Here is a 15,809-nt window from a genome sequence, read left to right as displayed (position 1 = left end):
TGCAGGGGGCCGCGAGGAGGCGCCGCCCACCTCCGCCGCCCGGGCCAGCTCCATGTGCGCGAGCTCGTCCGCTGGCCGCCGCGTGACGCGCTCGCTTTCCCTGGCGACTTTGACGGGAGTTTCGACGGCGTTTTCCCCCCTCGCAGCGCCGCTCAGGAGGGAGCCGCCGTCCCCGCCGGGTCAAGCCCTCCGGCCAAGCCTCGGAGGAACGAGGAAGGCGCGCTCTCCCCGCCGCGCACGGACGGACCAGACCCTCGCCGAGCATGTCCGAGCCCACCGCCCAGACGGCGGATAAGGAGTCCCGAAGCCCGGCGGTAGGGCCCCCCTTCCTGGCTGGGTTTCCCAGTTCTCTCCCCCCCCTCCTTCACTCTCCCCCCCCCCTTCACTCTCCCCCCCCCTTCACTCTCCCCCCCCCTCCTCCCCGGTCCGCATTGTTCTTTCTCTTTTTTTCCTGACGCCCTCCTCCTCCTCTTCCCCTCCCCCTTCGCTTTCCCTCCTGGCTGACTTGAACTCCCGGCCCTTGTTTCTCTCTCCCTCCCCTTTTCTTTCCTCGCCAGGCCCAGCTGCTTTTGGGGCTGCGTTGGGGCCTCCTGGAGGAGCCCCTCGGATTCATTAAGGTGCTGCAGTGGGTAAGTTTGGTCATCTGGTGCAACTTTCAGGCTCTTTCTGTTTCATGGGGGGGGGGGGGTTGGATGCTCCTGCCCAGCAATGCATTGGCTCTGCCCTGGCACTAGGGGGGACATTGCAAAAGGAAAGGCACACACGGGGTATGGGTTTATTGGAGGAGGGGGTGTGTGATTTCTGGCTGTGGGAATGGGGCAGGGTGTGGGCATAGGCAAGGCAGGACGGCTCCTCAGATAGCCCTTCTATGTGCAAGGAGTCTGGGTTTATGGGCTGGGGGTATGTATGGGAGCTGGTGTTAGCAGCTCACATTTCACTCAGGCTGGTTTAACCTTTCTAGAGCTCTGATCCTGCACATACCACACCTTAACTTGTCCCTGAGCTCACGAATTCTCCCTCTGATCTCAGGCTTCCCAAGGGTGGGTAGGTTTACTCAGATCCACAGCTTGGAGCCCAAGCGTGGAGAGACTTAAGTAAACCTTTCTCTAGGAAAAATGGTAACTGAAAATTCCCCTATTTCTGTCCACCATAGAGGTAAGCACGAGAAGAAAAAACTTGTTGCTTCGAACCCCAACGTGCTCCATAATTCATAAAAAGGAGCAAACCCATGTCCCTGCTATAGGAAGAAAAAACCCCAGAGGTCCTGTGCTACAATGTTAATTATTTTTACATCACACTGGTAATATTTACACATGAGTGCACAAGTGACAGCTCTTTAAAGGGGGAGAAATTTTGCGAAAACTAGATGGCATCTTTTACGGGATATCTAGCCGGTGACTGTAGTTTTGTGCATTTGCACAAAGTAAAACATTGTGGCCTGAGACTTTAAAAAAACTGTCATAAAGTGGTGAGGGTGGGGCATGATAAAGGAGATGGATGGCGGCTGGCAAATCAATTTCATTTAATTATGTAGAGATTTTGGATGGTTTTATACTTCAAGGTGTGCACAACTCATATATTAGGTAATGCTCTGCACATGTATGATTTTAGGACAGTTTTTCATACAGAAGCATACAGTTTTAGGACAGATTTTCATACAGAAGCATCAGGACCCTCCAGTAGGTCACGAAGACCTTTTGGGTGGATTGCCTGGCTACACACGGTGGTCAAAATTCAGCACAAGAGGCTAATGATGAATTAATGTAATAACATTGGACTTTTGTGCATCTACATTGCCATACAGTTGTTATTTCTTCTCTCTCCTCCCTCTTTTAGGCATTTTGTTCTTTCATTTCCCACACCATTTAATTTTTTTTTTTGCGTTCCTTAATGTTTGCCATCTGCATAGTTCTCCAGATTGCTGAGAAAATGCAGATTACTTTAGATTTTTACCCCAGAATTCTTACAGTGATAAAATGGTTACATGGCTCAGTTGTAGTAGTTTTCATTGGAAGAAGAGGCCAAATTTTATATCGGCACCTTAAGCACAGACTTTTATGGTGGATCTTTTCAGGAAAAAACCCCATAGCCTCTAGATCAGGGGTGTCAAATATTAGGCCTGGAGGCTGGATCTGGCTCCTTGAGAGTTCTTATTCAGCCCATGAGCCAGCCGAAGCAGCCACCCCCACACCTCTTGATCTGGGCTGGCAAGGCATGGCCTGGCCTGACCAAGTGACATTTATGTCATATTCGGCCCTCATAACAATTGAGTTTGACACCCATGCTCTAGATCTTGGAATATTTTGAGTTCTTTGAAATATGCAAGGCATCGCTTTGGCAGAATCAATGGCAATACTTGATTGTCAGTCAAAATAATTTCTTCAGTCATAGCAAAAGAAATAAGTAGTTCCTATGCATTTGTGCTGTATCAGGAGTTTTTTTGTGCATGTTTTCTCATGACCGTGGAGTATTTGTCATGCTGCATAGCTTGTCCAGGTTATTTGGTGTAGTGATGGTATCTTGCTGTAATGCAGCACTTCCCTCTCTATATTTAAACACCTTTTCTTGGCTATATTGGCATTTTACAGATTTGGAAAGCTGAGGCCAACATGCGCTCCTGCTAGAAATGGAACATACCTTCTTTGATGCCCTTGCCTTGTAGTACTTCTGCAAACTTTGTCCTAAATTTGTGTAGTTCAGATTGTGTATCCACACAGAGGCAGCACTTCAGACTGTTGCTCCTCTTTTTCGGAAAGCTCAGTAACTGACGCTTGCAGTTGAGTCTTTTTTTCCTCCTTCAGATAGTGACTGCTTTGATAGGAGCCATGGTGCTATCATTAGCTACTAAATGCAAACCTCACGGAGAGTAGACAGGATCATGTAGCTCATGTAGAGGTGGTAAGCTCTCCTTCCCTGGAGGTTTTTAAGAAGAGGTTAGATGGCTATCTGTCAGCAATGCTGATTCTGTGACCTTAGGCAGATGATGAGAGGGAGAGCATCTTGGCCATCTTGTGGTCACTAGGGGTGTGGGGGGGGGAGGTAGTTGTGAATTTCCTGCATTGTGCAGGGGGTTGGACTTGATGGCCCTGGTGGTCCCTTCCAACTCATGTGGGTTGGGCTAACGATTCATGTGGGTTGGGCTAACGAAAAGAGAGTGGGAAGAGGTTTTTGGCATGATGCTCTGTTCCATTTCTGCCATCAGTGTAGGATGGCAACGAGGTGGTTGCTTGTAAACATCTCTGGACAAGGCTTGCTACATCAAGGCTGTTGGCTTGTCAGGGGTTATGAGAAAGACCTCTGTAGAAAACTGCAGAGTCCTTGATCTTTAAAACTGGACATTATATTGATTCTGCAAAATACCTGCTGCCTTGTGCACTAGTCATGTGTATTAGCATTTTGTTGCAAATTCTGGTCCTTGCTTCCGTTATGCTACACTGTAACTAGCAGTATACTTCATTTACATATGTCATTTATATAGTATGGTGCTTTTTTGCATATCTGGTGATGAACCAGTCTGTGTTGTCCCCCACTTTGGTATGATATTTTTGGAAAGATCACAGTAAAAGCTCCTTTGGATGCCATGTGGAGAGAAAGATCTGCATTTTTGCAGTCCTGCCTGCATCGGTGCCATTTTCTTTACCTCACTCCCTGCAGCTGCCATTCTCCCCCCCCCCCCGCCCCTCAATTGGAGAACTTTAAAAATCAGTAATGGCTAAGTTGCTACAGTATTATAATGATCTGTTGTAATAATGTGCTCGTTCCTAAGTTTCCTTTTTTTAAAGTAAGTTGCTGGTCCTTTTCATTGCAGAGTTATAGGGAAAGGTGTTGACTGCATTTTTCCTGAACCTCACAATTAAAAGTGCTAGAGGCTTAATTAAAAAAAATTAAAGCTGGGAACCAGTATGCTGTTTCAGTAGATCATTATAACACTATAGAGCTATTACTATTTTTTTAAGCCTGAAGAAAGCCCTCCAGTGGCAGCCAAGGAGTTCTGAGGCAAGGAAAGTACAGGGCAAACTGATGTGTAGATGCTTTGTTGCCGCTACAAATGCCTCTTCATTCGCAGCCGCAACTAGAACTACACAGAGAATCATCTCTGTGTGGAAGTAGTCCAAGATAGTTTGGTCTATCATTAATTTACAAAGCTTGTGCAGCCAGGCACATGGCCCAGGGTTGCTTCATCTGTTGTGTTGTACCACATATAGTGGTACAGCTCAGAGGGCTTTTCCAAGTCCTTAGGTGGTGTTAGGTCAGCACAGCAGCATATAAAATTGGACCACGTGGCTTGTGTAAATCTGTTCTGAACTTGGGTCTTGTGAAAACTGAGAATATGATCCCTTCTAGCTTGGTGCATCCCCCCCTTATTGTCTGGCCCATTGTGGTATTTATGAAAAACCTCTTGATCAAATTTGAAGGAGACTCTTAGTGGTTGATGCCTTTTCTGTGTGTGATGCCTGTTCTGAGGGTGTGTTTTGTGAATAAGAAGAAAAGATTTTACGGCAGAATACATTTGTGCTGTTAGGGTTGCCAGCTCTGGGTTGGGAAATGCCTGGAGATTTTGGGGGTGGAGCCTGAGGAGGGCATAGTTTGGAGAGGGGAGGGACTTCAATGCCAGAGTGCAATTGAAAAGCGGCCATTTTCTCCAGGTGAACTGATCTGTATCAGCTGGAGATCAGTTGTAATAGCAGGAGATCTTCAGCCACCATCTGGAGGTTGGCAACCCTACTCATCTGTGATGAACTTTGTAGAATTATTTTGTGTGTTTGTGGAATCTTATTTGTGTCATGTTTTGTTATCCTATTACGCAAAGTCAGATAACCCAAGCAAAGTTTATATATTAGTAGTAATAACTTATCACGTTTAGAGTAGATCAAGGTCCCTGCTATTACCACCTGCTTGTATGTACCTGTCATTCTTGACACCCTGTAGTACTTGCTGGGCTTCTCTGGTTTCAAGTGCATGCATAGTTTTTGGTCTGCATGATGTGCTAAATTGGAGCAGCTCTAATTTAGGAAGGCTGTTAGTTTCAAGCATTTGTTTAGGACAAAATTGCTTTTGCTTGTGTCTGGACTGGACTGGACTCCATGTTACTGATACAGAAATTTAAAAACAAATAAAGTTGAATAGCTCTTTGATTTATAGTTATGCATGTTTATAAGATCATAGGACAGAGCTTTCTTTCTTTTCTTTTTAAAAGCAACCTCACAGTTGACTTGCCAGAAAATAAACTGTCTGAATGAACCCCTGAGGCATGTTTTCTTTGGTGGTTCCATGTAAGGGGCACAGAATTGCCCTGTTTTCTGTAAAGACGAACTAGTTGTGGTGGCTTTTTTCATCCATTGAATTTCTGTCATAGTATCGGTAGGTTAGTCGATGTTTTGGAGGGTACCTCTGTGAAGGGTGGCCTTCCCATCCAAAAAACCTCTAGGTAGTGAGGCTTTCCTTTTTGCCATTCTTTATTCTCTTTTGTTTGCAAAAAGTGGCTCAAAGAAAAAAGGCACTACTTGTCAGCTGCAGGTTCCCCCCCCCCTTGAATTACTGCCTGATAACTTGTCCATCATTGGCATTGTGGGTTGCATGTGATTTGATTTAATGGGTGCAGTTCCAAGCTCTTGTGATTCCCAGGGTAAAGTTGGCTTTATATGGATTGTTGGCCATGGTTTCTAAGGTGATCTTGAACAGTTCCCAGTAATTGGGGTGTCCAGATGTATTGTCTTGCTTGGTGCATCTGTGTTGTTTGACTGCTAGTAACATCTGGTACTAACTTCCTTTGCTTTCCCCCCCAGCTGTTTGCCATTTTTGCCTTTGGAACTTGTGGTTCTTTCAGTGCAGAAACAGGGGCTACTGTGAAATGCAATGCAGATCCTAAAGAGATGACCGCTATCACTGTACAATTCGGATATCCCTTCAGGTAAATGAAAGCCCTAATCTATGATATTATATAAAGCTGGAGAATGGTTGACTCTTGTTAATTTTAGCAGGGAAATTACTACTAACCTGTTCTTAACCCCTTATTGTTCCTCTGGTTGACAAGGTTTCCTTAATTTCTTAAAATGAAACTTTCTCTGTTATGCACTATGTACCTTGACACACTCATTAATGCAGACTAATTGTCAAAATCTTTCTGAAAGGTAAGTCCAACTAGTGAATCAAAACAGATTGGATTTGAGAGTTCTAAGACTTGCAGAACTTGTCGTGGTGACTGCTAGAACCCTCCGTGTGCTGGCTGAGATCTAAAATGCAATTTATTTACTTGTAATGTATTTATATCCCATCTGTCAGGGTAAGTATTCACAAGGTGGCTTCCAATATAAGAGCAATCCACAAAAATGATATTAGCTGCTAAAAACACTAAATGTTATCAACAGTGAGCTAACAATAACATAAAACAAAAATGGAGCACCATCAAACATTTCTTTAAAACCCAACAATAAACAAATTTATTTTAAAAGCCAATGGGAGCTGATAAAATCAAATAAAGCATCATTAAAAACCATTCCAGCCAAAACAAGGGGAATATCGGCCAAGAGCCTAGGAGACTGTCTTTTCCTGGCACCCAAAAGCTAAGTGAGCTCTGCAACATGAAAACAACTGCAAAGGGAGAGCTCCAGAACAGGGATGCCATCACAACAAAGGCTCTGTCTGTGGTAGCCACTCACCTCATTCCAGAGCGTGAGAACACCACCTCTGCAGAAGATCTTAATTGCTGGGTCTGCTTATATTAGTGCTAGCAGTCCTTTAGATATCCTAGTTTCAGACTTTATAGGGCTTTAAAAGTAACAGCCAGCACTTTGAATTGTTCCCCACAAGCAGCAGCTCAGTGTAGTTCTTTCAGGACCAGTAAGATGTGTTCTTTATAGTTTATGCCCATCAGTAATCTTGTGGCTGCATTTTTGCACCAACTGAAGTTTCCATACAATGCCTGAATATGGCCAGATCATGCTTCTTAAGGAAGGGCCACATCTACTGAATCAGCAAAAGCTCAACAAAAGTGCTGCTGATGAGATCTTGGTCTCCATATGTAGACATGGATCTAACCACCAGCACCACCCAAGCTGCAAATGTAATCCATCAGGGAGTACAACCCCATCCAAAATAAATGTGGTCTATTATTAATTAAACTGTTGATCAATAGCAGCTTTTTTTCCTGTGGATTTGAGTGTCATTTAATTGGCTCTGTGCAGTTGATTACCACTTCAAAATGCTCATTCAGGACAGCCGCTGTCTCATGTGACTCTTATAAAAAGGAGAATAGAGCTCAATGTTGTCGTCATACTGATGGCACCTCATTTCATATCTCTTTGGACAGCCCTTTCCTAGTGTTTTCATATAGATGTCAAACAGCATGGGGGAAGGGATGAGGGGACTCCATAGCGCAGAGTAGCTGTCCCCAAGTATCACCTCCTGGTGTTGATCAACAAGATAGAAGAGCCAGCAGAGACTGGTGCTCTTGCTCGCTGTCTCAGCCAGCTGCGGTACCTTGGTTAATAGTATCAAAACTACCAAAATGTTGAACAGGATGAACAGGGTCTGGCTTGCCTTCTCTCTCCCCTGTTGAAGTCAGCTGTCAGGGTGACCAAGGCTATTTAAGTTCCAAAACTAGGTTGGAAGCTGAATTTAAATTGGTTCAGGTAACCTGTCTCATTAGGAGCCCCGTGGCGCAGAGTGTTAAGCTGCAGTACTGTAGTCAAAAGCTTTACTCACAACCTGAGTTCGATCCTGACGGAAGTCGGTTTCAGGTAGCCGGCTCAAGGTCGACTCAGCCTTCCATCCTTCCGAGGTCGGTAAAATGAGGACCCGGCTTGCTGGGGGTAAAGGGAAGATGACTGGGGAAGGCACTGGCAAACCACCCCGTACACACTGTCTGCCTAGTAAACGTCAGGATGTGACGTCACCCCATGGGTCAGGAATGACCCGGTGCTTGCACAGGGGACCTTTACCTTTTACCTAACCTCTCTCATCCAAGAAAATGAGGACTTGTGTGGCTTCTGTTAGCCCCAGCATCTTACTCCAAAAAAGAGTTTGTTTGCTACCAGTTAATCAAATCATCTGAGCCCATGGAGGGTTTCTTCAGGAAGGGTCTCATGGCCACCTTCTTCAAGGAAGCTGGCATAACCCCCTTGTTTTAAGGAAGCATTCACTACTCCCTGGACCCACCTGCACAACTCTGAACAGCTAGATGTTATCAGTTGCAGGGTTCAAGCGCTAATGTGATAGGCTGCCTTTTACCATCAGCTTGCCGATATCCTTGGGCTACCCCAACTGAAAGTGGGTGTGCCAAGTGAGAATTTTGACATTTCTTTCTACAGTGGACTTTCTCTCCCCCACTGTACCACATTACAAACTACTTTTGAGAGTTTCATTGGTTTCAAATATATCTTACAATGCAGCATGGAAGGCAAAAGTCCTTTGGGGTGTGCAGTTTTTTGGATTCCTACTGTGCTTCTGTAACATGTTTTGGCAATGTTCTTCTAGAGGAATTTAAGATGACCTGCAGCTGAGTCGTCTTTCATAGTAGCGAAAAAAATGGCCACGGGATCACTAATGGCGAAAAAGCGCTAATTTGGTAAATGGGTACTGAATGCAGGTAGCTACACCATGCAGGTAGCTGATTAGTTCCTGCAGGTTTTAAAATTGGCCACTTAGGATGACCAGACAAAGGAGCAGCTAGCATTTGACCTCATATGATTATGTCAGCATTATAGGCTAAAGTTACACTGTAATTAAGGGAATATTGTTACCTTCGAGTGAGTGGATAAAGACTGTTAGATACATAGGGCTCAACTATTGCCTACTGTGTATGTCTTGGCTGATGCTACTGCATGCCTGTATATTTTATGTTCCCTTTTCTTGACCTATATTCTTGACAAAATATCTGTTTGATCATGCTACCAGTTGCACATAGGTGTTTCAAATACAAGAAGAGGCCACAGTATGAAAAAATCTTTGTCACATTGCAAGACGGGTTAAGCATGTGTGCTGATGTGCAGTTTTTGGAGATCCACAGAAAACCTTGTTGGTGAACACTGCTGATCTTAACACACTAGCCCCCGCCTGTGATATTTTCTGTCAGGAGCCCTTACCTGTTAATGTTTGAACTAAGTTTATTTTTTGTTCTAAATACATTCTAAATGTATTTTAAATGTTTCTGTACACCAGGTTGGGGCTTGATTTAGGGCCAAAATATAAGTTGAAATCAATAAATTTAATATGGCTAAAGCTTTAAAGCAGAACCCTCTATAGAAAGTCTAGCAAATATCAACAGAATCGGTGGCATTTCCCTGTACTGATCAGTGCTTGTGAAATTGGTGAGTATAGCAGGATCAGTGCAGGTGACACTGTCCAAAATAGTGACTTTAGCACAACTCCCACCTCTCCCTGTAGCTGACATTTCCCTCTCTCACTGCGATTTCAGATCAGTACTGCAGTGGCATATTGCACATGGGGGAGGCTGCTGTCTGAACCTAAACACACCTGTGAATTATAAATCCTGTGCAACTTGCAGTTCAGGTGTGGAGTAAAAAGTGAAGGTCTTTAATCCCAGATTTTAAAAGGAGCTGATTTGACACATCTCTCTGTTTTCTGTTGTGAACTGTATGAACCAATTGTTAGAAGTTAATTTTTGCTGGTATCTCTTCTGTCTCTTCCCCCAGCCCCTGAGTTCTAGCTCAGGTTGTGGTAGGTCATAGAGATCGGTATACTGCAAACAAACTTGTGCCTCTTTCATCACTTGTCACTGCTAAAAGGACAAATGTTCTTGGGTCTTGTTGGCATGCCAGATCAGGAGACGATTGCTTGTACAAGAGAGCAAGAAAGCAACAATAGCAAAAGCCTGGTCTGTCAGGGATCCATCACAAGACTTCTTAGCTGAGAAGAAAAGGAACCAAAGTTAGACTGAAACTGATCCTGTGCTCCGTGTATGAAAGACGTGAACATGGCTATATCACAGTGCATCTTTGCGTCCCTGCCAACTTCTGATAGCTATAAATAGAGGCATGTCTATGAAGTCTATTGAAATGCCTTTGACAAGAAGCCGAACAGATTGCAAGGGGAGATTGTGGAGCCAGTGGTGACAGCACAGAATAGAATATCTAGTGAATATTTTCTTGAAATAATTAATTGTTGTGTAAGCAGCTTAAATGGAAGAGGCCTTAGCTCCCATCCTCTGAGCCCCATCTTGCTGCTTATCTTCTAGATCATGTAAGAACATTCATAGTTGTGTTTTATGGCAAATAACTTTCTCCTGTAATCTGGTTGTGGAGAATATAGACATCTTTTGGGGGGTATGCCTTTGTTAAAGAAGCCTGATATTCAAATTACAGTCTGGTATTGTTGGTTAAATTAGTAGCTGGATGAGCTGTTAGATTCCTGTCTTAAACTGTTAACATACAACCCTAAAGAATATCTTCCTTATAATTCTTCCAGGAGACATGTTCACCATACAATTCATAACATTAGAATGTTGGAAGACATCTGGTTGTTCATTTAAAGCCAAATTTGTTTTTGCATTTCACTATAAAAATGGAGCAGGAAAATAAGGCTAAATTCTGAACTGGTTTTAGTGAACCCAAGTTGATTAGAATCAGTAGTATAGTTCCACATACCTTGTAAGAGAATTTAATCTAATACACCAACCAGATTGGTTATGTGTGCTTGGAAAATTTCAAAAATGCAAAAGGAGAAAAAACTCCCGATTTAATTTCCATCAACATCATTTTAAGTTGGAAGCTCTTGCTGGGGGTTTGAACTGCAGCAATGCCTGTCTGATTCAAATGGTCTAGTTGGGAAGCAGCTGAAAGTTGTTAATGTACAACGCCAGCAGTGTTGTGTATAACTTGTTAGTAGTCAGGTTGAGCACTGTGATTGCTCATCTCTGGGACCAAAAATTATGTCCCTACAACTGTGAGGTAGTCTCAGCAGAAGATTGCTTCCCTCTGTGTTACACCTGTATTGAACCCTAGGCTGGCCAACCCCATTTTCTGCACAATATGAAAGCAACAATTATGTGCAACAGCACAGACATTTATTTGAGGAACTGGCAGTGTGAGGTGGAAAAACTGATCCCATTGTCTGGTGGTTAACTGACTAATCTCAGTAAGTTGCCAAGGAGGGAGATGTCTATTAGTCTCTTCCACCTGCTTGCAATCTTGGTAGGGAACTAACATCACAGTAGGACGTCTTAAAGTGACCTAGCCTCCCTGTGACCTAAAGCTAAAGTTCTCTCTCTTTCAAAAAAAGGATATGCTTCTTTTCTCTGCCTCATGGACAGGACAAATACCACATGCATGCAAGCATAATTTGAAACCTGGCTGAGCACCAAAGAGGGGTTGTTCCTTCTCAGTAAGATGTGCTGCCATGGCACCCTGAATCAGAAAAGCTCTGCCTGTCACCAGCTTTTGAACTTGGTGTATTCTTGAGGATAAACAGACCTGGATGTGTTCTTTTCAGTGGCAGAATTGCATCTCCTAAAGGTTAAAGATGGGCTATAGCTTTTTCGTATGTATTCTCATTCCACTTCTGTTTCTGGTAAACAGTTTCTGCAGGCTTTTGTACTCTTTCAGAATCCTGCAAAAACTGTTTGGCCTAAGTCTTGTTCCTGCTTGCAAGAGGTCGTTGTGACCAGGCATCTCTGTACCAGGCACTTAACCTATACCAAATATTTTCTTTCCTTCCTTCTCCCTTTCATCTTGACCAGGTTGTACAAAGTTCCATTTGACATGCCAGTCTGTGATCCGGATTCTACTGAAAAAAGGACACTGCATCTCATGGGAGACTTTTCAGCACCTGCTGAGTTCTTTGTAACCTTGGGTGTCTTCTGTTTCCTGTATACCATGGCAGCTCTTGCTGTCTATCTGCGATTTCACTCTCTCTACAAAGAGAATAAGAGACTTCCTTTTGCGGTAAGACCTCAGCTTGGCATGCAACAAATTGTTTGGTTATCAACTCTTAATTATGAAGAACCTATGACTAAGGACCAAATAATTGTGATACTGGGTATCACAACATGTAATTTAACTGCAAAAAGCAATGAGGGGAAAGCAGTATGTATTAGGGCTGTGGTGCTGGTGGTAACTCTTCCTCCCTTGTGCTATTTTCCTAGTTGAAATTCTCCCATCCACCTTCCCTGGGCTGCTTTTAAGCACCTCTGAGGATAAAGACAGATACTAGTATTGTGACTTTATATTTTTCTCTCCTGGTTCTTAAAGCAGGCCCTGGGTTTGGGGAGGAGGATTTTTCAGATGTGAAAGTGGCAGTGGGGGAATAGTGTATCTTTCCCCCCAGCACTATAAACTGCATCCATATTTCTTCCTTCTCACCCCCCTCCCCCACTACCCGGTGGATAGCTTTTGTAGTGAAATCATGTGTTGGGATCAAATCACAGATCTTTAGGGTCCCATATAGTTTATCCATAAGTGCTTTGCATCTAACTATGTGATGGTAGTTTAACTCTGTGGTTTTCTTGATTACTTGTCTGCCCTCAATCTTTTTCATTCTGGCTTTGGGCCTTGTTATGGTTTTGGCTGCTCTGGTGGAGCATCTGTGTCTTCAAGTAGACCGGGCAATGCTGGTTTGTTAGTCCTGCTAAATTAGCTGCTTTACCATGTCATTCATTGGAGATGCCTGAAATATGTTGTTGGTATTAAAGTTTTGTGCTAAATGGGTTTGGCCTTTTTAAAAAAAACCTAACTGTATGCAGAAACTGGTTATCAATGTCACTTCTATAGCCTAGGAACTCTCATGTGGAGTTCTGCAGGACTTGGCATTATTACCAATGTTACGAATGTTTCTTCCTCTTGTAGAAAAAAAAAATCAGTACTTGAATACTGTTTGCACGATTGAGTATTCAAAAATTGAATTTCCCCGTTCGTAGTATGAATTGGTATCTTCCTCTTGTAGAAAAAAAAATCAGCACTTGAAAACTATTTGCATGACTGAGTATTCAAAAATAGCATTTCCTTGTTTGAGTGAATTGGTACAATGTACTCTACGACCTCCATTTGCTACATATGTAAACAGGGTTTGAGTATTGTGACGTGTGACAAGCTGTGTGTACTGAAAACCTTGTTTCAACACAACTATTTTAAAAAGATAGAAGCCTGAATTTTGGTTATTCCTTGTCTCTTGTGAAGTCTCTAGACTGTGGCATTAAAACCCTTTTCTGTTTGTAGATCTGTGTAATCATTTGAATTGTGATGGCCCCATATCACTTGTGGAGCCTTCCAGAAATGTGGTTGGAATGTCATGACAGTTTGGCCTATGAAAAAGGATAGGCCAGTATCCAAAGCCCTTAATGCCCATTATTTGGACCAGTAGCAAGAGCTGTTCTACTGAGAGAAAATCATTGTGATCTCATCTCTTTTTTTCCTCTCCAGGACTTCTGTGTGACCGTCTCATTTACCTTTTTCTGGCTTGTGGCATTTTCAGCTTGGGGCAAGGGCCTGTCAGATGTAAAAGGGGCCACTCGGCCCTCCAGCCTCATTGCTGCTATGTCTGTGTGTCAGCTCAAAACCGCTGTTTGCAACGCAGGGGCTACACCATCTATGGGACTGGCCAACATCTCTGTGGTAAGAGTTGTCTGTGGAATGAGGGCATCAGCTGCATTGGACCAGATACTGAACTGGTGAAGTTCCATAAACCTAGCTAGCATGATACTGGAGATTTGTGCAAATTGTTGTGTTTCATGAGAATCTTTGGGCAGAGTAAGAAGGTCTAAGTTTTAACTTCAGAAGTATAACAATAGCAATTCAGATACTCTAGTCTTGTCAAATAAGCAGTCTCTACAAGATAACATTTGCCATAGCAAACAACTGCTAACAGTAGAAAGCTAACTGAATCTTATCCTTTTTAAAAAACATAATGCACAGACAAGCAACACAGTGCTAAGTACACTTCCAGAATGTCTGGTCCTTTCCCTCCTTGTTCACCAGCAAAGAATACTTTGCTGACTGAGAAGGACTTGACCCTTTTTATGATGGGCATTTTCTAGGTAGTCACCAGACAAACAAGTAAATCTTATAACTGCGTATGCACTTCCAACGTAGCAGTTGCTGGTTTAAACTGTTTATGTAATAGAATATATAATAGCTATAATGGCACCTTTCAGTGGGGACCTCAGAACACACTACAGCCGTTGGAGAGCACATGGGTGACATGTTCAAGGCCATGTTCTTTTATTATGGATTAATTGACTCCACCCTGGATTCAGTCCTCACAATAGATTAGCAGTCAAATATGGATTAACACCCACATATGCATTGAAACCCAGGAGATGTTTGGACCTTTTTTATAGCTTGAACAAAAGAATAGTAAAAGATCATTAGCTGTTCTAGTGTAGACTTTGCATACAAATACATTCTGCGAGATTGGCTACCAGTTGTGTTTGCATTAACTGTGCACTTCTCTCTTTCTTTCTCAGCTGTTTGGTTTTGTCAACTTTATACTGTGGGCTGGAAACTGCTGGTTTGTCTTTAAAGAGACCCCTTGGCATGCACAGACCACCAACAAGGAAAGCTCTGCTGAACAAGGAGCGGTTGATAAGCAATAAGGAACCTACCCCCTTGCTTCTGAAGCCTACTTTTCCCCACCAAGAACAGACAGTGCCTTCTCTTAAATACATATTCATCTCTTTTCACAGCAGTGTGGGAAATGTGCCTACTTCACCCGTCTTTGCTGCTGTCCAGTAGTCATGCAGGCCTCCCTCCATGACTGTTATGGGATGCCTTCCTCTGACTCAAATTGGAAGCCTTCTTGTGGTCCTAGACTGTACATGGTTGCAACAAAACTTTTGTTTCATCTAGGTTTCATTTTTTATAAATGTATGTTATTGTACATTGTAACTTTGGCCATCAGTCCTAGGCTGTCTAGCATTTGTTTCTTCATAGCTGGTTTTGTTCAGTTTGAAGAAAACTAGCTAAGCAGGGTGGGTAAGGGTCATAGGGAGAGCTGAGACACCAGTGCTTCAAAACCTGGATCATTTGGGTTCATTCAAGAGCAAGCACTCCATTGACTTGGCAGCCATAATGAAAACAAAAACAATATGCCACTTGACTTAGCAGCAAAAGAAGGGAGAAAACAGAAAGTTTTTACATTCAGTATGCTTGAAGGAAGGATGGTATTGTATTTCTGTCCATTGCATTGTGGAGTTTGATTTTGCTAAATGTCTCTGTTTCCTTAAGAACAATTGGATGAATGTTTTAACGCCTTTTGCCAGCAAAAGGCTAGGTCCCCTTGTGGACAAAAGATCCTGCAGCTGTTTACTAGTCATACATGGGTGTATATTGGGTTCATGTTGAACTACAGGTGCTGACACTAAGGATGACGGGGTGCTATGCAGAGGAAGGCAATGGCAAAAGCACATCTGCTCATTTCTTACCTTGAAAACTCCATGGTCTTGGAGTCACCATGAGTCTGTTGCGACTTGGTGGCCAGCAATTATTATTATTATTATATTAGCCTGTTGAGCAGCTGCTGGCTACTATCTCTCTATGCTGTGCTTTATGCATGTACTGATGGGAAATTCCTTCACTATGTGGAAGCAGCATCTTCAGAGGTTTTTTTGTCACTGATGACAATCACAGAAATGTGTTTCAGTATCTTCTAGAGCTTATTTTATTTTTAAATATAGCACAACCAGTGGTCCTTCTTGGGTATCTAAACCTAGAGATATATGCTCAGCTCCCAGAATACTTGGTTATAAATCTTAGGGCCCAAGAGACCTAGGGCATTCATTAACTGGTTGATACACATGCAGCTTGTTATATTGTTGACAGTCTCTCTGGCTAACACTTCAGAACTGGCCTACTATTAAC

At 43.1% G+C, this 15,809-nt stretch overlaps 1 protein-coding gene across 1 annotated transcript; it reads left to right on the top strand.

Annotated features, from left to right (window-relative positions):
- The first annotated feature begins 251 nt into the window (after positions 1-251).
- Positions 252-15,070, top strand: SYPL2 (synaptophysin like 2). Its single transcript, XM_056844989.1, has 6 exons — positions 252-314; positions 558-629; positions 5,787-5,911; positions 11,696-11,900; positions 13,374-13,565; positions 14,417-15,070. Exons 1-6 carry the CDS (start codon positions 264-266, stop codon positions 14,543-14,545), a joined length of 774 nt encoding a protein of 257 aa, XP_056700967.1. The 5' UTR covers positions 252-263; the 3' UTR covers positions 14,546-15,070.
- Positions 15,071-15,809: the final 739 nt, after the last annotated feature.

This window comes from Euleptes europaea, chromosome 2 (assembly GCF_029931775.1).
Source record: "Euleptes europaea isolate rEulEur1 chromosome 2, rEulEur1.hap1, whole genome shotgun sequence".
In the NCBI taxonomy this organism is placed as follows: domain Eukaryota; kingdom Metazoa; phylum Chordata; class Lepidosauria; order Squamata; family Sphaerodactylidae; genus Euleptes; species Euleptes europaea.
This window is presented reverse-complemented; position numbering and strand designations above follow the sequence as displayed.